Source organism: Telmatherina bonti (assembly GCF_933228915.1).
Source record: "Telmatherina bonti genome assembly, chromosome: 20".
NCBI lineage: Eukaryota > Metazoa > Chordata > Actinopteri > Atheriniformes > Telmatherinidae > Telmatherina > Telmatherina bonti.
The window spans coordinates 19,959,455-19,980,927 of record NC_136618.1 but is presented as its reverse complement, the minus strand read 5'-3'; the positions used below and the strand labels follow the sequence as shown (position 1 = coordinate 19,980,927).

At 38.6% G+C, this 21,473-nt stretch overlaps 2 protein-coding genes across 3 annotated transcripts in view; one reads left to right on the top strand and one right to left on the bottom strand.

Moving 5' to 3' along the window:
- The window catches only part of cacnb2a (calcium channel, voltage-dependent, beta 2a), a 32,664-nt gene extending 21,959 nt beyond the window's left edge, over nucleotides 1–10,705 (top strand). The window contains exons 7-13 of the mRNA XM_079260049.1: nucleotides 1,474–1,554; nucleotides 1,637–1,695; nucleotides 2,649–2,758; nucleotides 4,489–4,640; nucleotides 6,897–6,992; nucleotides 7,513–7,695; nucleotides 9,570–10,705. Of these exons, the coding sequence (XP_079116175.1) occupies nucleotides 1,474–1,554; nucleotides 1,637–1,695; nucleotides 2,649–2,758; nucleotides 4,489–4,640; nucleotides 6,897–6,992; nucleotides 7,513–7,695; nucleotides 9,570–10,358 (1,470 nt within the window). The 3' untranslated portion in view covers nucleotides 10,359–10,705. The remainder of the gene's footprint in view (nucleotides 1–1,473; nucleotides 1,555–1,636; nucleotides 1,696–2,648; nucleotides 2,759–4,488; nucleotides 4,641–6,896; nucleotides 6,993–7,512; nucleotides 7,696–9,569) is intronic.
- Nucleotides 10,706–14,013: 3,308 nt separating this feature from the next.
- nsun6 (NOP2/Sun RNA methyltransferase 6) lies at nucleotides 14,014–20,629 on the bottom strand. Of its 2 annotated transcripts, none has more exons than XM_079260061.1 (12): nucleotides 20,605–20,629; nucleotides 20,157–20,258; nucleotides 19,680–19,835; nucleotides 19,492–19,589; nucleotides 19,251–19,357; nucleotides 18,970–19,123; nucleotides 17,482–17,563; nucleotides 17,182–17,301; nucleotides 16,881–17,025; nucleotides 16,658–16,803; nucleotides 14,870–14,995; nucleotides 14,014–14,786 (listed from the first exon to the last, which is right to left on the bottom strand). In XM_079260061.1, exons 2-12 carry the CDS (start codon nucleotides 20,229–20,231, stop codon nucleotides 14,607–14,609), a joined length of 1,389 nt encoding a protein of 462 aa, XP_079116187.1. In that variant the 5' UTR covers nucleotides 20,232–20,258; nucleotides 20,605–20,629; the 3' UTR covers nucleotides 14,014–14,606. The 2 variants fall into 2 exon arrangements, with proteins under 2 accessions (XP_079116187.1, XP_079116188.1); XM_079260062.1 differs by having other exon boundaries at nucleotides 19,492–19,586.
- Nucleotides 20,630–21,473: the final 844 nt, after the last annotated feature.

Below are 21,473 nucleotides of genomic sequence, written 5' to 3'. Positions count from 1 at the left end.
AGCTCCGTTGTTCATTAATATCTTCAAGTTAGTCAGCAGCAATGTGCATCCAGTTCCCACAAGATCCCCTGGGAAGCTCAGTGACGACAGCTAATGTTAGAAAAAGTGGAGCGGTGAGTAAGAACCGGTGATAGACTGCTAGAAAGAAGTCAAAATAAATCGACAGAAACACATATCAAGTGAGCAGCCTGAGCGTTAGCAGTGATAAGAAGTGACTTAGAAAACAACTGTGTGGTGGATGAGATCATCAAAAGTCTTTAGACCCGGTTACCGTCTGCAAATTAACTGAGCTCCAAGCGCTGCTTTTGTTTTAAAGGATAAATAAATTTAATGTTCCTAAAGTGCACTGAAATATTTGCACATCCTTCAAACATGTGGCTCTATGAGATACCTGAGGCATGCAGCAGCATCAGCTTCACTGCTTTGTCAAGATTAGAGAAAAAAATGCCTTTACTGAAGGTATATATGATGAAAATCTTCAATTAAGAATTTATTTGGTTTTTCTTTATAATTAATTAAATGATGAATAAGGATTATTAAGACTAAATATCTGACTGTAAGTGATAATATAAATGGCAGAGCACAAAGGCATATCTTCTGTACCTGCTTATTCCAATGCAGGCTCATGGGGGGCTGGAGTCTGTCCCAGCAGGTACCAGCGAAGACAAGTCACCAATCCATCGCAGGGCCAGAAATAACTTTACAAGAGTAAATATCCCCTTATAGTGCACAATTTCATTATTTCTATCAAGCGATCCTTCTGATACTGGGATTGTTTTTCTCTTTATTTAAACTCATTTCTCTTCAGTGTTTTCAAAGACAGACTTTTCAGATGTCAAGGCTTTAAAAAGCCATCATCCGTCTGACATTTTGAAAATAACCATGTTATGTGTTATAATCACATAATGGACTTAGCCGTTCCACTTAATAGTCAGTATCTGCACTGATATCGGTCAGGCGTCTGCAGAGGATCTAAATGTTGATGTGAAATGAAGAGGCCTTTTACAAAAACTGAGCTCTCAATTTGTCCTGAAAACAACGAGATGTTTTTGTAACCGTGGCCTGAAGCTTTTTCACTTGCAGACATGTACTGTCTCTTTCCCTCTCTGACTAACCTTTCCTGTAATTTAGGGTCTTGGTTTTTCTTTTTTGTGTGTGTGTGTTTTAATGACAAAAAGCCATGAGACGAGAAACATAGAATAAAATTAGAAAAAACATTATGTGTAAATATATATATATATATATATATATATATATATATATATATACACACTCACACAAACTGGAGCAAACTGTCTGATGTTATTTGACACCAAAGCTCAGTTGTGTTTTGTCAATCTGTCTGATGTCTCGTTTCATGGCTCCATAAACTGTCCATCTCGCTGTTGTTCCGCCTTTTCATGCGAGTTTTGATGGTTTTAGCCATGTCTTCATATATGTGTAATTGTTTTCCACCCTGTCTTGCCCCCAAAGACGGAACACATTCCTCCTTATGACGTTGTGCCTTCTATGCGGCCTGTGGTTCTGGTTGGACCGTCACTGAAGGGCTACGAGGTGAGTTTAAGCTCCAGCAACCTCAAGTTCTTTCCTCATTGAAAGTTTTAATTATCTTTTCTACTTAATCTTCTGCTGGCAGGTGACAGACATGATGCAAAAAGCTCTCTTTGACTTTTTGAAACACAGATTTGAGGGAAGGTAAGTTTCAAGTGACCTTTTAAAACACAAGTTTCCTTCCTCATTTTTCCTGTCTCCACATCCATAGGCTGGTATTTATCTGTCCCCAGAGGTTAGCAGAGGGAGTGCGTAACAAGTTTGTTTGGCCTAGAGATGTGTGCTGCTGTTTTAAATAGGCCCTCTACATGTCCTTAATAGGCCATCGTGGGCCCTGGAGTAGAGCCGGATTCTCCTTATTCAACGTTGAGGCCATGAAGTTACACAATACTAAAACCTACTCAGGCTGTCAGCAGCTATGGATAATGCAGTGTGTTTGACTGTAACCTTTTGATTTTTTTTTATAAGTTCATGCTTTTTATCTGATTTTTTGTCTTTGATGTCAAGCTAGTTTTCTCATTTTTTAATAAATACACAACTGATTCCTTACATACTTACTTCATCAATGTTGAAAAGCAACAACTTGGAGGGAAAGTATTTACAATGCACCTTAAAGGCTTCACCCATACTGCCAGTTAGAGAGAACCACACCAGTACAAGAGGGTGCTATTCTCCTGCAGAGAAAGGGGCCATGGTCCACTGATAATATTCATGAAGGGGAACTGAAGACTGCATGTTTGCTTATTACTACTTGATCCCAAGTTGCATCTGAAAAGGGGGAAAAAGCTGCACAGCTCTGAAGTTTCACAGCGTTCTTCCTCAGGAGCTTCTCGGAGTATTGACATCAATAAATCTTAAAAACACAGGTGAAATTTCAGTCTTTATGAATGTGCATGTAAAGGGTACATGTGGTGCTTCCACTGACATTTCTATCTTTGCTTAAATGCTGTTTCTCAACTCAAAACCACATTTTAGTTTCAGTGTGAGTCACAGTGTTGTTGAGATGCTGTCTAAAGAAACCGGGGTGTGGTAGTACTCTTTACATTTCTGGTGCACACATTTAATCAGCTGATTAATTCTGCCTTTCCTTGTGTCAGAATATCAATCACTCGTGTCACAGCAGACATCTCTCTCGCCAAACGCTCAGTCCTGAACAATCCCAGCAAGCACGCCATCATCGAGCGCTCCAACACGCGCTCAAACTTGGGTAAGTTTGCTCCAAATCTCCGAAACACCTGGGAACATCTTGTGTTTTGATTTCAATGCTTTCAAGGAGACCAGTTTACGTGGTAAAGGAAGGAAACAATTAAAGGAACTCTTGACAACACCAACGATAACTCCCAGAGGCTTAGCATGGCCTTAACTGGCCTCGTTTGTTGGGAATGAAAGATAAAAGCATAAACGTTTGATAACAGGATCAAGCTCCGCTCTGATTTGACTGAAGTTGATTAAAGTTTAGAGGTGATTAGAATGAAAGAGAATCCAGAGTCAAACAAAGGTGACGAGGCTAATCTCTGCTATTTATCACCAGAAGCATCAGCAGAGTAACAAATCCATGCAGAAGTGACCAAAGGAGGCAAAACACAGATTAGATGTACATTTTTACTGAGTTGTCATTAAAGCCACCACTCGAACTTTGTGATTTGATATTTTCTATTTGTTTTTTTTTTAAAGACCTTCGTTAGTCATAAGAAAGACCAAGACACATTTCCAATTCTTTGCTTAATCCAAAGCTGTCTCCTATATGCAGCCATGAAAATATTACCTTTCCTGCATAAAGAGTTGTGCTTTTAATGTCAATTTAAGTTGCATTTTACTGAATTAAAAGCGATTTTGGGTTGAAGCTGATTGGCTGTAAGATCCCCAACACTGTCGTAATTTTTTCAGGATAATCAAACTAGATAAGCAGCATGATGGAATCATTGACTTTTAGACTTTCTCGTCACAAAAAAGTCTAAAAGAAAAAACAAAAGTCGAAAAAGTGAAAAGTCGAGGATCTTTCTCGTGATGTCTCTCAGTCGAATTTGCAGGACTGTTTGTGTGGTTAAATCATCTTCTGCCAGAGAGAAAGTATGCGTTGGAGCTGTCACTATTTAGTAGCATGACATGGCTCAGAGCTCCCCTCAGAGCTATTAGTTTCTACAGTAAGGCTTGTCCCTCAAGTCATGATGTCTTTTTAATATTTAAGTCTCTGCGGTGCAGGAAAATGGAGGCCTAGCTCTAAATCAATGATGCGTTCCAGCCAGATTTTTCAAGACATATATGATTAATGAAGTCATGAGGAAACAACCTGGAGGTGCTTGTTGCTCTGTGTAATAACTATAGCAATTTAATAACATTTAATAAACATTTTTCTGCCCTGTTGGCACAATGAGGAAGTGTGTGAACAACTTTTAGATGAATTGTGAATTGAAGTTGTTGAACCTGGTTGTTGGAGCCATGAGATCATTTGTAATCCAGCTAGAACCTCAGAGTGTTCAGAATTTAATACAGATATAATGTTTTTTTTGCGTAGAGTAGATAGCAGCAATTCTCCATTCGAGTCTTCTTTTGTCTGGTATTGCTTTTCTGAATCAAAGCTTAGTTGAGGTGCATGCATAGGAAGCTCAGTCTATGTGGTTAAAAGTATTTTGCCTTCAGACAGTAGATAGCAGTGGGACCTGGTGAGCCACAACACACTAGTGCAGTAGAAAAAAATTTAGCATCATACAGTTCTTGCCCAAAAAACATAAATTAGCTTTAAATGGGCTCCAGTAACGCTCAGAAACCACATGCTAATTAGCCATTTCACTATCTTTCCCCATTAAATCTCATGGGAAAGTGTGTCCAAACTTTTGACTGGTTCTGTATACATACATATATATATACATCTCCAGTAAAAATGAAGAGAAGTTGTTATAATAATAAATCAGAACCTCTTCTTTCTTCTTCCTGCAGCTGAAGTCCAGAGTGAGATCGAGCGGATTTTCGAATTGGCTCGGACGTTACAGCTGGTGGTTCTGGATGCCGACACCATTAACCACCCGTCACAGCTGGGGAAGACTTCCCTCGCACCCATCGTCGTTTATGTCAAGATCACCTCTCCTAAGGTCAGAAAATTGGAAACTATGGCTAAAATACACATCATTGGCCTCATGGAACAACTGCTTGTGTCATATACATGTTAAAAGATATGGATGTACATGTGTGACTATATGCACGTGTGCGAATAGGCAGAAACGCATGTTAATGTAGACATACATATATACATGATTATACTTGTGTACATTTCTGTATTTAATTATTTTTTAATTTATTTTTGTCATTTTTCTATCTTTTTAAACTGACAATTAAGGGATTAATGTAACAGTTATAAGGAAGATTAGATTATGATTATGGAGTGGTGCAGGAAAATAATGAGTATTTACTCCTTTTCAGACTATATAGTAACTGTTACTTTTTCATTAATCTGTTGATTAATTCATGTTTTCTTTTGTCGAGATAAGAAAAAAAGGATCTATCTATCTATCTATCTATCTATCTATCTATCTATCTATCTATCTATCTATCTATCTATCTATCTACCTACCTATCTATCTATCTATCTATCTATCTATCTATCTATCTATCTATCTATCTATCTATCTATCTATCTATCTATCTATCTATCTGTCTATCTATCTATCATTTTTACTTTTATATTCAATAGACTGATTTCCCAATGTAGCTAAAATATGACTTATTTTTATGCTATGAGGATCCCATCTGTCATGTGTGCATAAATAGTGATGAAAAAAAAAAAGGTTTTGAGTGATGGCGATGTTTTATATTAGGTTTTTGTCGGGTCAGGTGATCTATTTACATCCTTCTTGCCATCATATCTAATCACAGCTTGTGTGTTGTGTTTCTGAGGCTAAGCTGCTTCACGGCTGCAAATCTAAATCCAACATGTCAGACATGACTGTGAGCTAGAAGATTCAAGAGAGAAATAATTCATAGTTCTGACCTTCAGCAAGCGTGAAAAAAGGCTCATGATTCAGAGATCAATGGAAAAAGAAAAACAGGCATTTTAGTAACAGAAAATGTGAGAAGGCACTCCAAAAGAGACATGAGACGCAGGTTTTAAATCAGTGGCGGCTGAGTGAATCACTCTCACAGCGGGATCAAATAAAATGTTCTTTATCATCTGTCCCCTCAGTTGCACCCAGCTGTCACTTCATATCCCCTACTGGGATAATGACAGTGTTTTTGCAGACTTTCATTTAACTTTTCAAGTAGTGGTGGAAAAAAGTGCCCTGATCATTTAATTGGGTAAATGCTCAGAAAAATATGATCAGCATAATGTAGCAGAAGTTTTAGTAGCCTACTAATTCAGATCAGTTCATGTACTGTAAGATTAGATATTATAAGCTAACAGAAAAGGAAATTAACTCATTTCTGTGTACAGAACTTTAATCATGTTCTTTAATCATAAATGTGATTTAAAAAGCTGACCTAGAGAGCTGTATGAATTCTGAGGAGATGTTTGTGTCTTTCATACACTGGAACACTTTGAAGCCTGAACCCCTCCTACATCTTCAAACAATTCATTACTGGTCACAGAAGCTCTTTTTTTTTATATTGGTTGTCTTTGGGACCAAAAAAGAAGTAAAATGATACCTTTTCCTGTTTGGTGTTTCACACATGCCAAACGGAGGCGGCTCAATTTAGGATAGTATGAACTGTTGGTAAATGGTTGAAAGAGAGGCTGACTTTGGATGCAGCTCTATTTGTTAGTGTGGTTTGTTCAGAAAAATATTGTCCCTATAAAGAATCTGAAGGGGAGTTAAAACAACTAGCAATGCATTTGATTGCAATCTCATGACTCTTGAAGTCAAACAGTTCCTCCTCCTTGTCCACAGCCGAAGAGGCTTATCAACACCGCTGCACCGTCTCAGATTTACCTCCTTGTTTACTGTCTACCCAACTTATTGCTTGTTTCCTGTTTGGCCCCACAAATAGTACACTTGCTGGTTAGGATTGACTGATTTTTAAGTTATTGAACTTCACAGTTTGCAGGATACAAGTTCATAGACCTAAAACATGAAGCCAGTTTGATTTTTAAGACAAGAAACAGACTGATTTTCTCAAACTCCAAATTTTATTCAGATATGAAGAGTTTCTCTGCAACAATGAAATAGTTTCAGTATCCATTTGTTATAAGGTCAGTAGGTATTATCTCTTGATGGATGTGATAACATTTCATAATGAAAACAAAAGGCCAGGAGCCAGAGAGGCATGATATTATTGAGTTGACATTTCATAACCTTGTGTTGTCAGACTTGAAGACATGACTGTGATGTCTCTTGTCTCCATTTTGCCTTCAGGTGCTGCAGCGGCTCATCAAGTCCAGAGGCAAGTCTCAGGCCAAACACCTTAATGTCCAGATGGTGGCTGCCGACAAGCTGGCTCAGTGCCCTCCTGTGAGTATTCACACTGGACCCAAATTACTGCTGATGGGAATTCGGTGTTTAAAATATCCTGGAGTTTTGCTTCTTTTGGCTCTGGATTTTTCTTCTTTTTTTTTTTGTCAGATCTTAAGTGCTTCTTTTTTTAATTTGTTTTGGGTTTTTAAAAAAAAAAAAAAAAAAAAAAGCTTCATAATTCATGCCAGTTCTATTTTTATTCCTGAGTAATCTGCTGTGTTTTTATTTCACAGAATGAAGCAAGCACCCCCAGCTTGTGAAAGTGCTGGCTTAATTTAATTCAAATAGCAGTCGACACCTTGAGGGAATTAGTGATTTTGTGAGAATTGATTTCTAATGCTGTGGTTTTTATAATGAGTGGGTTGTTTGTTTAATGTTGGTGTATTTTGGTGTTTGATTGTTTATTATTATTTCGTCTTTTCTCATGAAGTTACATAAAATTACCATCTGGGTTTGCTTGACCTTGTTATGTCTCCATTTCATTTCCTTAAACCAAGATTTTTTTGTATTTTCTCAGGAGATGTTTGACATCATCCTTGACGAGAACCAGCTGGAGGATGCGTGTGAGCATATGGCCGATTACCTAGAGGCCTACTGGAAGAGCACTCACCCCACCAGCTCCAGCCCACCTAACCCACTGCTAACAAACCTGCCCACGGCCACCCTGCCCTCCAGCCCGACACCAGCCACCGGTGTGCAGGTAAAGGTGCCCACAAGTCTTGATTCCCAACACAAAAAGGAATGGGTAATGCTACAGGAGATTATTGCAATTAAGAGCCAACTTATATTTACGTGTTTCTCTCCCAAGACGTGATTAAATCAATCTACTGAATTACATCAATAATGCGATTTAAACAGTCCATAAAAGAAATATTTTCCTGTTAGGGCACTTTTTATAGCAGGAGTGGCCAACTCCGGTCCACAAGATCCACAGCTCGGCAAATGTTGGGAGTTTCCCCAACTGCAGCACCTGACACACATCAGACTTAATTAGCAGACTTTTGCAGAGCTTGACTTCAAACTCTGCATAAGTCTGCTTGTAATCCATTGATTTAAGTCAGGTGTAAACGAAAAGAAACGGGAAGAGGTAGAAAGACTACATCAGCAAAATTCTGTAGTACTAGTGGAACAAGACATTTTTTAAAAAAGGTGTATCTTCCAGCCTGTATGCATTTAAGTAGTAGACACACACACACACACAAATAGTTGATACCTTGAGAATTTGAGCAGCTTTGCAGTCCTGAAGTGTACGCTAACAAATACCAAACTAAACAAACAAATGAGGAAGAAGAAAAATAAATCGGACCAATCGTAGCTTTAATACAGCAACTTTAGCTTCAACTTATAAAAAAAAAGGTTCAGAGTATTTATAATGCAGATAAGGAAAACTGAAAGTCAGAGTAAAACAGTCATATCAAGCAAGTGTAATTTCTATTTAAGTAATATTATTAGTTATTAAGGTCCAATATGATGAGTAATAATGTCCTTCTGTCATCACTCAGTCATTTATCCATTTTTTTTTTTCTTTTCTTACCACTTAGTCCAATTCAGGGTTGCAGCAACTGGCAGGCGAGAGGCACAATTCACTTTACATAGGTCACCAGTCTATCGAAGGGTCCTTTCATCATCAAAGATACAAGTGATCCGCATCCAAATATAAATCTAAATGCTTATCAGATACATGTTGGAATAGGAAGTCCTTCATGAGTTTTTAATATGAATTAATAAATGAGAAATAAATTATAAAGTACTTTGTTACCAAGTTACATTAAAAAGTATCATATAACAACATACTTTCCATCTTTATATTTCTGTAGCACAGCAGTAGAAGATGGGACAATGGTTTGCATCTTGGTAAATTTGGGGCTTAAAGCAGCCTGTTTAATTTCAGTGGAAGCTTGAGATTAAATTAGTGGGGAAAACCAAAAGCACATTCTACAATATCAAGCAAAGATTACATATTCATTACTGTTTTGAAATGTTTGACAATGTTGTGAATCCCATGTTTCTCAGCAAGCCAGTCCTAACCTGACACATATTCCTCAAATAATTATTTGAAAAATGGTTGCTTGAGTTTCAGTTTCATACAGAAAGATGGCTTTCATTGTCTCTTCCATCTTTTCTTTTATGTCGTCAGCTTTGTGTCGATTAATTGTCATGTTTGTTAAGACTAACTTATTCTTTGATGGTCATTTGAATGATTAGTAAATGTTGTGGTAGTCCTTACCTCCACCTTTTCTCCACCCGCTGCCAACACAATGGGAAATATAAGACTGAGAATGAGGAAAATGTTGATGTTGAGGAGGAGGATTGAGCTTGTGTTTACCTGTGTGGTAAGTTAGGTAGTGTTGTGTGATGCTTGAATCTCGAGAGTGCAGCATGCAAGGAAAACATTTACTCCATCTGACAAGAGAGAGTGCGTGTGTTCAAGTGTGACAATTTCTGCTTTCAAGTTGTGTGTGAGTTTCAGAGAGTCTGTGCAGGAGGAAGAGGTGAGTATTGGTTTGTGTGTGTTTGCAGTGAGGATGCACTGTTGTTTCCATCCTACTGACTGGTGCTTGTCACTGATTCCAGGGCAACAATACAGAGCAGAAAGGAGATAAAGCGTTAGTGGAGAGGAAAGGCTCCAAAGAAGACTACCAGCACCATCATCATCACCACCACCATCATCACCACCACCATCAGAACACGGACCAGGCCGATGCACATGCAGACGCTGAGGGTGAGGGCAATGAAGAAGAAAGGCCGCTTAGGACAGAGGCTTCTAAAAGAGCCCAGCACATCCACCACAGGTCATCTTCCACCAGGACTGAGCACCACAACCATCATCACCACCATCACCACCATCACAGCAACAGAGCAAGGGGCCTCTCCCGGCAGGAGACCCTGGACTCTGAGACTCCCGAGAGCCGAGAGAGCAAGGACTCGGCTTATATCGAGCTGCGCTCCAAGCTCCACCACCAAAACGAAGAGGAGGAGGAGGAGGAGGAGGAAGAGGGGGAGGAGGATGAGGAGGAAGAGGACGACGAGGACGACGAGGATCTAGGGGAGGGACACCCCCAGCAGCAGCGGCGATACGAGCCACTGCCCCACCGGGACCACAACCACCATCACCACCACCACCACCACCGCAGTGGGGCGGACGACGCCGGCCATGGCGCGGGACACCACCGCTCCAAGGAGCGCGAGCAGGACCATAACGAACGGAACAAGCAGCGGTCTCACCACCACCACCGGCCAGCACGTGACCACCACCACCACTACTATGACCGAGACAGAGAGAGGGACCGAGAGGGGGAGGTGGCTCCCAAAAAGAGGGGCGAGGCAGGGGAGTGGGCCAGAGACTCGTATATCCATCAGTGACAGAGCAAAGCCCTGCTGAAGCTCCTCAGAGCTTTCTGTTGTCCCATCACGCTGCTATACCCTGAAACCACAGCATTCTATTTATGTACACTTCTTTGTAAATTTTCTTGCATCTTTTGCAGGATTTTGATTACATAGATACAAATATAAATATATGAATATATGTATGTGTGTATCTATGCATAGACATTGTTTATGTGTGGATATGCATGAATATTCTCAGATATGCATATTTTAAACTTGTGTTTGATAAAGCATGACACGAAAGCAGAATTTTTTTCTGTACTGAGCTGTGCTTTCTGTGATTAGCATTATAATTTTTATTATTTCTATTATTATTAATTTGTATTGCTTGCTACCACTTAAATCATTTGTTCCTTCAGACTACTGCAAGGGTTAACCAGCCAACACGGTTTGATGCTGTAATTGCATATTAGTTTGGCAATTTGGGAAATTTGCTTATTTGCGTGTGTGAACTAAAACCCAGTTACCAGTTTATTTGGGTCACTATGCTTCATTCTGATGCAAAAGTCCTGCTATAAATCTTCCCTTTGCGAAGGCTGGTGCTGGTTTAGAGAGATGTAGCTTCAACTTTCTGATAGTTTTGAATGGATCTATATTAATAACTCTGTCAATTCTTTAGTTTGTCTTGTTTATAACAAAACAGACTAGACGCAAGAGGCAGCAGCTTCTGGTATAGTGTTACCATAAATCAATACTCTCCTGTTCTTACACTGATGAGCCACAACATCAGAAGCTCAGACAGATAAAGTGATGCTGTTTATCTGGTTACAGTGCATTGTTCTGCTGGGGAAACCTGCATTCCGGCAGTCAAATGGATGTTTTGACATTTTTATATGTATCTTGTCATTTGTCACCTATATAAACATTTTTCCAGTGGTAACAGCACCACAGTAGCAGCCTTTCCCAGCAGGACAGTAAGAGGAGCACAGAGAACATTGCAAAGAGGTGTTCAGTTGGCCTCATATCTGATAGCATTGGTGGGAAAAAGCCTGGTTCACAAAGATTTAACAGGTCCTAAAGATCTGTTGCTAACATCCTGGTGCCAGGCATTGCAGGACATCGTTGGATGTTCTTAGACTGAGTAGAGCTCTCTTGTCATTATGATGCAGTCATAATGATGTGGCTAATCGGTGTATATTATATTTGGGTTTACAAGCCAGCAGCAGCTTACAAAAGTTAGTACAGATTATACAAAAGTGAGGAAACAGTCGAGCAGGTTTACACGATACGGTTCATCTCACCAAAACCAAATTTTAAAAAAGACAAAACTGTTGTTAAAGTGTTTGATTGAAATCATACCAAATGCTCTTACCCAGGTAATGTAGCTGCAAGTGCTCCTGCACTCACTCAGCTACTGCAAAGATCTATAATTTTACATCTTTTCTTTAAAAAAAAAAAATAAATAAATATTCGTAAAGCTGAATTTCCAACCAAGCTGCTCTTATTCAGTCATAAGTTAGATAGCCAAACATGTCAGAAAGCAGCACATTTAGGCTTTATGTCAGCTTGATTTTATGTATTGCATTGGCAGACTTTTGCGTTGCCCTCAGATATTAAAGCTACAGCGTAATCTGGCAAAACCACCAATCAAGTAGCATAAAGACAAAATCAATGTAGTTAAATCAGTTTTACTTACAAACAGAATCATTTCTCAGAGTCAAAGTTAGATGTCAGGTTGTACGTCAGAAATATTTTGTTTATAGTGTCACAGTATCAAATGTACTTGGATGAAAATCTTGGTACTCTCCCATGCATATAAGCTACAAAACAAAGAGTTTGGTGGTTCAATTAAATAGCAAAGTTAAACTGAATCCATAACGCACGACCAAAGTAAACAAAAGCACTTTTAAATGTGCAAATGATGTATCTGGTTTGTTAAATCTGTATGAAAACATGAAAACAACTGTTATTATCCTTCTTTGAAGTGTGGCCAATTTAAGCAGCTGCTGGCTGTAGCTTCATACTTGGAGTAGCTCCATTCAAACTCAGCAGGAAAGCGTTTTTCCCAAAGTGTCAGACTACTCATTAACCTTTACGTTTAACTTAATCTTTTCTAGTCATCATCCACAGTTTCAAACATTTAGTTTTGGCATATTTATGCCTCCTTTGAGGCGCACCTTAGTCTAGCCTTACAAGACGATCAAGCTCAACAGCAACTTCCTCTGCTAACATGCAGTACTGTTCTTTGTATGGGTCCAGAAACATTTTATAACATTGGTACACCCTTTACTCTGCACTTTTACTGACTCACACTGGTTTCAGGTGAACGCGATTTGATATGACATTCAACTCTCGGTAAGTCTGTTAGTAAAAGTCCCTCTTGGTTCATCTTTTATCAAGTCTGATCCCTTTTCTAATGAATGTTGTTTAATTCCCACTTGAACTCTGACTTCTTAGTACAAAGAATGTTAATGACGTGACATTTTCTTCAGTATGATCTACACCTTAGAAGATTCAGAAACATAAACATTTCTAAATGTTTACCAGATAAGTTTTTTTTTCACTTTTTTTCTGTGATTAATACACAGAATTTATTTTAAGCAAGTAGATGCTGTTTGAGATATTTGAATAGCCTCCACCTGCTCTGTGGGATCAATAAAAATGTAGTAATTATTGATACTACAAATCTAACCAGTTCTGTTACATTTAACTCCATGAACCTGTTTACATACAACCATCCACCCAGCAAATGTAATTACAACCCCCCTCCACACCCATTTCTATGCTACATTTGTAGCGCTACAGATTTTCTAACAGTGTACATGTGTATGTACAGAATGCGTAAATATGAATAAAGTTGGCAACAAAGATCTGACACAGCAGGATAAGACTTTGATTTGTGCTTTGTTAGGAAATACAGACACAGGAGGCAGCTATAAATAGGCCCGAGAAACTCTGATGAAAAAACTGAGGTAGATTCACCGGCCTGCCTCCCGAGTCGTCATGACAACCTCAACATGAATGACAATACTAAGGGGATGCATCTAAAATAGAAAGGCATTTCTTGTCACACAGCAGCCGCCAGAACAGACAAACAAGCGCTCCCAGGGATGCAGCGGTTTGATGTCAGAGATGTTAAAACATAAAATAAATAAATAAATATCTACAGCAAGTTATGCTGTTATTATCAACAATCTATATGCAGTAAAATGCTTGTACAAGAGCTGCAGCATGGACAGAGGGTGTCCATAGACTTGGGTACAAAGCTGTGGTTGTTATTGATGTAAAGCTATTCAAAGTGCTGCATGGAAGGAGAACAGGCATTGATATATACGTAATACACACAATGTGCACATATTTGTTTTTATCTTGCAGTTGGAAGCTGAAGAGTATTTTCCACTGATAATTTAGGCTTGTCAAAACTGTGTTTTAAAAATTATGAAATTCTCCAGCCCAAAGTAATGCCAAAAATCTTCAAATATAGTGCAAAATTAAGAATCATTACAGTGTCAGTCATTTTTACTGAGAATTTTTTTTTTTTAAAGTCTCACACCAGTTATTTTAATCATTTTTCTATAACAGCATTTTATGACAAATATAAAAAATGTTGAAACTTTAAAAAAATTCCATATATAAACAATTCTTTTGAAAAATACATTAAAGTCATAAAATAATTTGTGATGCTCTCATGTATTAACTGCATTATTGTCTCAGAGAGCGCAGCACAAATACTAAGGTTCTGTTTACAAATATTACACAGAATGGATTTTTTTTTTTGTCAACAGTCTGCACTGGCAGATAAATACATTTTCTTTTAAATGTACTTTTATGAAGTAAAAAAATATGACTTCCTTCTGGTAATGGTAGTGAGGCACCGGATGACGAATTAAGCATCCAGGTCTTTTCCAGCTAAACTAAAGACACTAAATTGTTAATGTCTCATGACCTCTTTCCAAACGTTACTTCCTGATCTGCACTCCCAAACCCAGCGAATCCACTGTCACCATGGCAGCTGTGTCGTCACTGTTGTTATGGCGACACTAGCACTGCTGCATTTGCCAGGACTCATTCATTCTCCTTCCCTCCTGCCTTGTGGGTTTCTAAAGCTTATCCCTATATGGCCCGCAGTTTCAGAGAGCAGCTGTTAGGAGGCAGATGCTGTAAACAGCAGCGAACTCTTTGTCAACACCAGCCCGTCAGCGCGCGCACAATGTCGTAATATAAACACTTCTTTCCCTTCTCACGTCGAGACTGCGCGATAAAAATAAAAGGGGGAAAACATAGTCAGTTTTTCATGAACTTTGCAATGAAGAAGCCGATTGTGTCCTTGTCAGCTCTGCTTGACAGGGGGGTGGAAGTTTCTGTGTAATCCCAGCTCAGCTCAGGACTGAACCTCTGCAGGAGGCGCAGCTGCTCAGGTGATAGGCCGGCTCCCGGCATGCCCTCTGAGCCGATGTGAGGCTCCTGTGAAAGACAAAGTACTGCTGAAGTTTCTTTGTATCTCTACAATGAGTTATTCATTTGCACGCATAGTGAAAATATTTTACCTGTGACTGCATAGTAAGGCAAGGGAACATGTCGAGGGCCCAGGCTACCTGCTCCTCGTTCTCCGCTAAAGTCACTGTGCACGTGCTGTAAACCAGAATCCCGCCTTTCTTCAACAACCGCACCGCCTGCAGGAATATGGACGCATATAGATCCGCGTTTTTAAATTAAAGCAGGTTTAGCCAGTGTGTGTGTAGTCAATAAATAGTTTCATTATTTTAAAATCAATCTTTTAACAAAAAAAAGTTTGAAAATAGTTCAAATAATCTCAAAGCCGCTGTAAAAGAAACTCGTTGCTGCCCCCAGTGGCCAAAGAGGGAAATGAACAAGAAGCGCGGGTGTTTGTTTCTTCACGTCCCGACAGGGGGCAGCAGTGAGCTCATTACAGTTTCACATAATCACTCACACTGCAATTAAAAACTACAGAAGCACATTTCTGTGTTAAATATCCCACAAACCCCGAAATGTTTGTGGGATATTTGTGATTCTGAGTAAAATCATTGAGCTATCTCTTTTTTTTTTTCTTTTTTTTTTTTTTTTTTGGTGTAGGAAAATTGTAAATAGCTGTTAAGTGTAAAATCCTTTTCAGAAACTTCAAAACTGCCTTAGTTTCCCAGGTCTGCCACTTTTCCTTTCCCCCCTTCACTTGTCTGGTTTCCTCACATGCTTTAATATGACACATTTTCAGTCAATAGGTCTTTGGGAATTACTTTGTTGACACAACATAATTTCATGCCTGTCAGACATTGTTATCTTTGGCTCTTTTCTTTTTTTCTTTCGTGGAGGGGCGGGCGCCTCCACAGACAAAGCAGTATAAATGGACACAGAAGTGAAATTTCCTTGTCTGACACATGAGCCAAAGAAACTTCCAGATTCTGTCCACAATTGTGTTTTCCATTTTAGCTAGCCCACATGTTCCAACATTTTGCATCAGTACAGCTGTCTAAATCTAAAACTATTTTCTGGAACTGAGGATACTTTAGTATCATGTAAGTCCAATATGACCTTTACAGCTCACTTGATTCATTTATGGAAGTGGCATTAGGTTGAACAGCAAGCATGTAAAGTGAACATAATGTAGAATAACATCCAAAGCTAGTAAGTCAGAATTGATTGATTACTGGCCCTCTATCAATTTGGTGGCTTTTTTTTTTTCAAAATGCAGTGTTTTTCTTCATAACCTGCTGCATTTGATCGATGTCCGTTATGTTGTGTTCGCCTAGGTCCCAAAATAACCGGTTATCACAAGTCTGACTCTCACTTGTCACATAATTCAGAGTCAGGCAGCATGTGTTGTATACAAGCACATAGATCTTCAGAGGAGCCATATTTCTTCAGAGTAACCTTGAGGAGATGATGTAGACTCTGATGAAAGACTGTGTGTCACTGAGATAAATAATTCAAGCTCCAATGGATGCCATACTTAAAGCAAAACATCCACACCAAAAAAAATCATTAACATTTCACAAGGGATAAGAGAGTGGCTCTCACAGAAGATGTCCCTTTGAAATAACTTTTGAGCTACTTCTCTGACCCTGAAAAATGGTAGGCAAGTGATGTCATAGAAACTTTCTGCTTTTTTTTTTATACAAAGTTACATCTAGACTTAGAGGAAAAAATTAAAAAGCAGTCTGAGGTAATTTACTTTTTACCCAATGTCCATTTCGGCTCCACTTCCAACGTCAGTGTACTAACTGTCCAATGCTGCCATCTGCTGGCCACATTGTGTTAACGCCAAACTGCTAGGAAAAGGGGTAAGAGATGTTTTCTTTGTGTGAAGTAAAACCTACAGCCTGAAACAACTTGCGCTGGAGCGGCGGGTAGGAGCAGATCTCCTTAAGGCTCGAGGTGCTGGCCATGTTGGGTCTCTGTCCGAGTCCACTACATGGAGCATCCAGTAGAACTCGGTCAAAACTCTCAGGAGGGAAAGGAGGTCCTAGTAAATGTGTGCAAACAGAGCTGCTTAGCGTTTAAAATGTGACAGGCTGTAAAATGAAAGATGCTGTGTGTTACCTTCAGATTTCTGAGCTGGGTCACTGCTCACAGCCTGGATGCTGTTGAAGCAATAAGCTTTGATACTTTGCAAATGCTGCATTTGCGCATTCTGACTAATGCGATCAATCTTGTTTCGAATTCTGTCCAATGCCACGACCACTCCCTGTGTGAGGAAAATATTGTTTGTTAGGAAAGAAAACCATCCTTTATAGATAGGTGTGGAGGAAGCAACCGAATCTTCTGTATGAGTAAATGATTTAATACAACTTTGTAAGATGTGAGATTATTTTGGAGACAGCGCCTTTCTCTAGAAATGTACCTGATCACCCATGAGCGCAGCAATATGGCAGGTCTTCCCTCCAGGTGCAGCACACATATCCAAGATTCGTTCTCCAGGTTGAGGCCCGAGCACGTGTCCTACAACCACAGAGGGAAGGTTCTGCAAAATAACAACAATCTCAGTTTTAATAATAGTGTCTTCAAATTGCTTACATACCATAAAACACTCAGGATTTGTCATTTACAAGTGGATTTATTTTAATTAACAGTCCAACTTTGTCCAAGTTGAACAGCAAAGTGATTAAAAATTCTGGCACTAGTAGATCCTAATAACAGTTACCTGTAAGAACACCAGGTCAGGCAGAACGCCATCAAAAGATGGACTCTGGTAAAGTGGCTCCACCATCCGAACACCTACACCTCTGCAACCACATGGTCACTATTATTCCACCACAGTAAGACTTTGAGGAACAATGCTGTCATGAAGCTGTGCACCTTGACTTCTTCTAAGAAGACTTCAGAAACACAACTGAGAATAATGAACCATGTTTTATCTTTCTCTAATTCCAGATCCAAGATCTTGAGGCTGATACAGAACACCTTATGTTTTTCCTAATTTATTACACTTAAGACTGAATTTCTCTTTTGGTGACATCCATAAGGATGTTGTATAAAATGTATTGTTACCTCACTTGAAATCTTAAAATGGGATGTATGTAATGTTAAAAAAAAAAAAAGAAACCTATTTAGTTTGAGAAGAAAACAAAAAAATAAAGTCCTCATCAGCAATTGAAAATAAATAATGAATGAGTGAAATTTCGAGATGGAAAATGTAAAGAAAAACTACGCCAATCTCGGCAGGATGTATTGTTTACTTTGGGTCGTTTTGAACCTGCAACAGTTCTTTTTGCTCGGGCTGCTAAGGGGTTTTGTAAAATGTTGCAACAAACTTTAAAATGTCAATTTTAAGCTCATGTGGAACTTCATCGTTTATATATATATATATATATATATATATATATATATATATTATATTTTTTTATTTTTATTTTTTTGCATTTCATACTCATCCAATGAACACTTGTTTTTATCCTCTGTCTCTTTAACTTATTTCAACCTGGATGTCATGAGTCTGATCTGCCCCCTAGTGGTCAAAGTAAGGAACTACGTTTCTTTTCTGATGCTGGAAACTTCACCGCAGTTATTTCAGCGGCTTTCTTACCCTTTGCTTTTCCTTAAAAAAAAAAAAAAACCAAAACAGATAACTAATACATTTTTATGAGATCACCAGAATTCCCACTAGAATAAACAGACTTCTTGACTCCCTGTGGCTGATACGAAAAATAATGAGGCTCCTGCTTGATTCTTATTTTTGAAGCTGTGCCGAATGCAGGCACTTAACAGGCAACATGCACAGGTGTTTTGTGGTGATGCTGGTAAATGCAGGAAGAGCAGTGTGGACTAAAAAAAGATCTATGCAGCAACACGAGGAACGCCAATTATTTAAGAGATTTTTTTCCCCATTCTTAATCGATGGTGCTTCTGTATGTAAATGAGCATCAACAGAACAAACATGTTGGCTTACAACACAAGGGACAACTGTAGACCAGTGCTCATGTCTTCAGTATGCACATATTTGATCTTTACAAAAGTTTTGAGTTTTTGGACTTAAAAACATCCTTAACCTTATTCATAAGACCGAAAGTTAATAAATGAGGGCCCTGAAATGTCACATTTCACCCATAAGTCACTCTGGCATGCTTAGTGCTGAAAAAAATCAGTCAATCATTTATTTAAAAAAAAAGAGGAGGAAAACAAGTTTAACTACCTGGCTGGTTCATCTGCACAAAAGATGCTCGAGCGATTCATTTCAGCAACTCCATTCCCTACAAACACCTTGTTCCCCTGGAAGCTTGTGGCTCCTCTGGTACACCTACCCTCCAGGTCAGAGAAGACAGACACTACATCCCCTACCTTCATATCTGAGGACAAAAACACAAAAACTCTTCACAGTAATTAATTAACATAGTTAAGGTGATGCAAGAAGACAGATACTGTAAATAAATATAGATTCATCCTCTGTGCTTGACTGCATTTCTTGAGTCTTACATTTAGGGCTGGCGATGATCCCCGGGGCAAAAACATGAGCTCCTCTCAGTACAGCATTTCCACACTGGGCACCGACCAACACCTCTGAGCTCAGCTGTTTCACAGGTCTGAGGATACAGCAGAAGACATTCATGCACACTTACAACCTCTTTAACCCTCTCCTTTTCTTTAAGCAGTAGCTGATGGGAACATGAGGGTTTTTTTGTTATTTCTTGGATGCGTTCCAACATTCCTTACATACCTCGGGCCATCGACAGGAAGAAGTAACACATCTGGGATTCGTGGGTGCGGAAGAATCTGAACTGACGCCCCCTCTGCCGGCGAGCTACACATCTGCTGCTACAACAACAATACACTCAGTGACTCCAATGAACGCATTCCTCACTGTTATGCTGCCAAACACAGCGACAAAACAACAATATTGCACACCTTCTTCAACTCTTCTTGCAGCTTGTGTCTGATCTCTTCCAGGGGAGCCAGATGGGTGCTGGCTCGCACACATGTATATGAAGGTGGATGAGACAGACATGTGAGCAGTTTCTGGAAGCGGTGCTCTGCCTCCTGTTGACCAACAACTGCCAACACCTAAAGGCAAAAAGACAGGTGACAAAGAAAATCCTAAAACTGCTACACAAAGAGGAAAAAGAATGAACACATGAATGGGCAACAATAAATGCTGCACACAAACCATTAAGGATTCTGGCACAGATTTCATGTCATTAATATGTCTACTCAATAAAATAAAAATAAAAACTTACAGCTTCCACAAATTGGTCACAAATTCTCTAAAAATACATTGACGTTTAAAAAATATTTAATCTTTCAATTATTCCTGTTAAAGTATGGTGCATGAATGTGTTTCTTTATTATTTTCTAAAACAGCAAGGGCCTCTAATGAATCTTTACCTCTTTGTTTAAAAATATGCTTTTAAGATACTCTGTCACTTCGGGCTTCAGGGAAATTCTTGGAAAGACAGGCATTTCTTCTGGGTTAAACAACACTTCAGTCTGTTTAAAGAAAAGCAGTTGATCAGCAAGTCAAGCAATGCAGACATAAGGGACAGATCAAAACAGAAGGAACAGTCAGAGTGGTGAGTGGTGCCTTTTATTTTATCATTGAATCATTAGCAATATATTTATCATGCACAGTGTATCTTGTTCTGCTGAGTGAACTCTGAAATAAACATTTGGTTCAGGTTTGTTCTTACATCAGCATATTCTATGAACGACCACGTCTGGCTTCTCTAGCCTGTTCAACACATTTTCTACAGTTATCTAAAGAATAGATAGTTAAATGCGCAGTTTTAATTCAAAATAAAAAATAAAACACACGCGTTTTTCTTCAAGTACTCACAGCGCGATCACAGTCTGTCCCGGCACTTCCGTATACGTCACCATGGGCGTCACTTGAATTGCAACGTCAACGTTTTTTTCTTACATTGTTAATTTATTACCAATCGCAGTTATATTTTTAAAATTATTTGTTTTCAAATATTGCAAATAATGCACATGAAATGAGTTTTTACAAATGCAAAAGAAAATAAATTAAGTAATAAACATTGAGCACCATTATCTATTTATTTTATGAATTTCCTTTTTTAAAACATCGCGTCATAGCATTATCATCATAAATAAAACAAATAAAACTTTGTGAAATCACTAGCAGTGTTAGGCTGGTTTATTTGCAAAAACTGGTAAAACAATAGCAGCAAGAAATTTTAAAATCTCTTGTTCAGTGTCTTGCAGTCATTGGTTGTGATGCTGCTGAAAAAGCCTTAAAATAATTATGTTAATAATAATAATAATAATAATAATAATAATGATTATTATTATTATTATTATTAACATAATTATTATTATTAATAATAATAATAATAATAATAATAATAATAATAATAATAATAATAATAATAATAATGCTTTCCACGGAAATATTATTATTAAACAGTCTGTGTCTTTAATTGTGCATTATAGGGTTAAATTAGAGGCTAAAATATTTAGCTAAAGATTTTATTTTAATTATTATAAAATATAAAGGTAAATTTAAAAAAATCCAAACACAAAAATATATTCACCCAACGTTTCAAAAACGCAGTGAAGCAAACGCGTGTGACGTCATGACGTAAACGCGGAAGATTATAGTTTAGTTCGGGTTGCCGTCGCCAGCAGCTAACGGCCACAAGAAGCCGTCTCAAGCAGCAGGAGCGCAGACCCGCACACCGC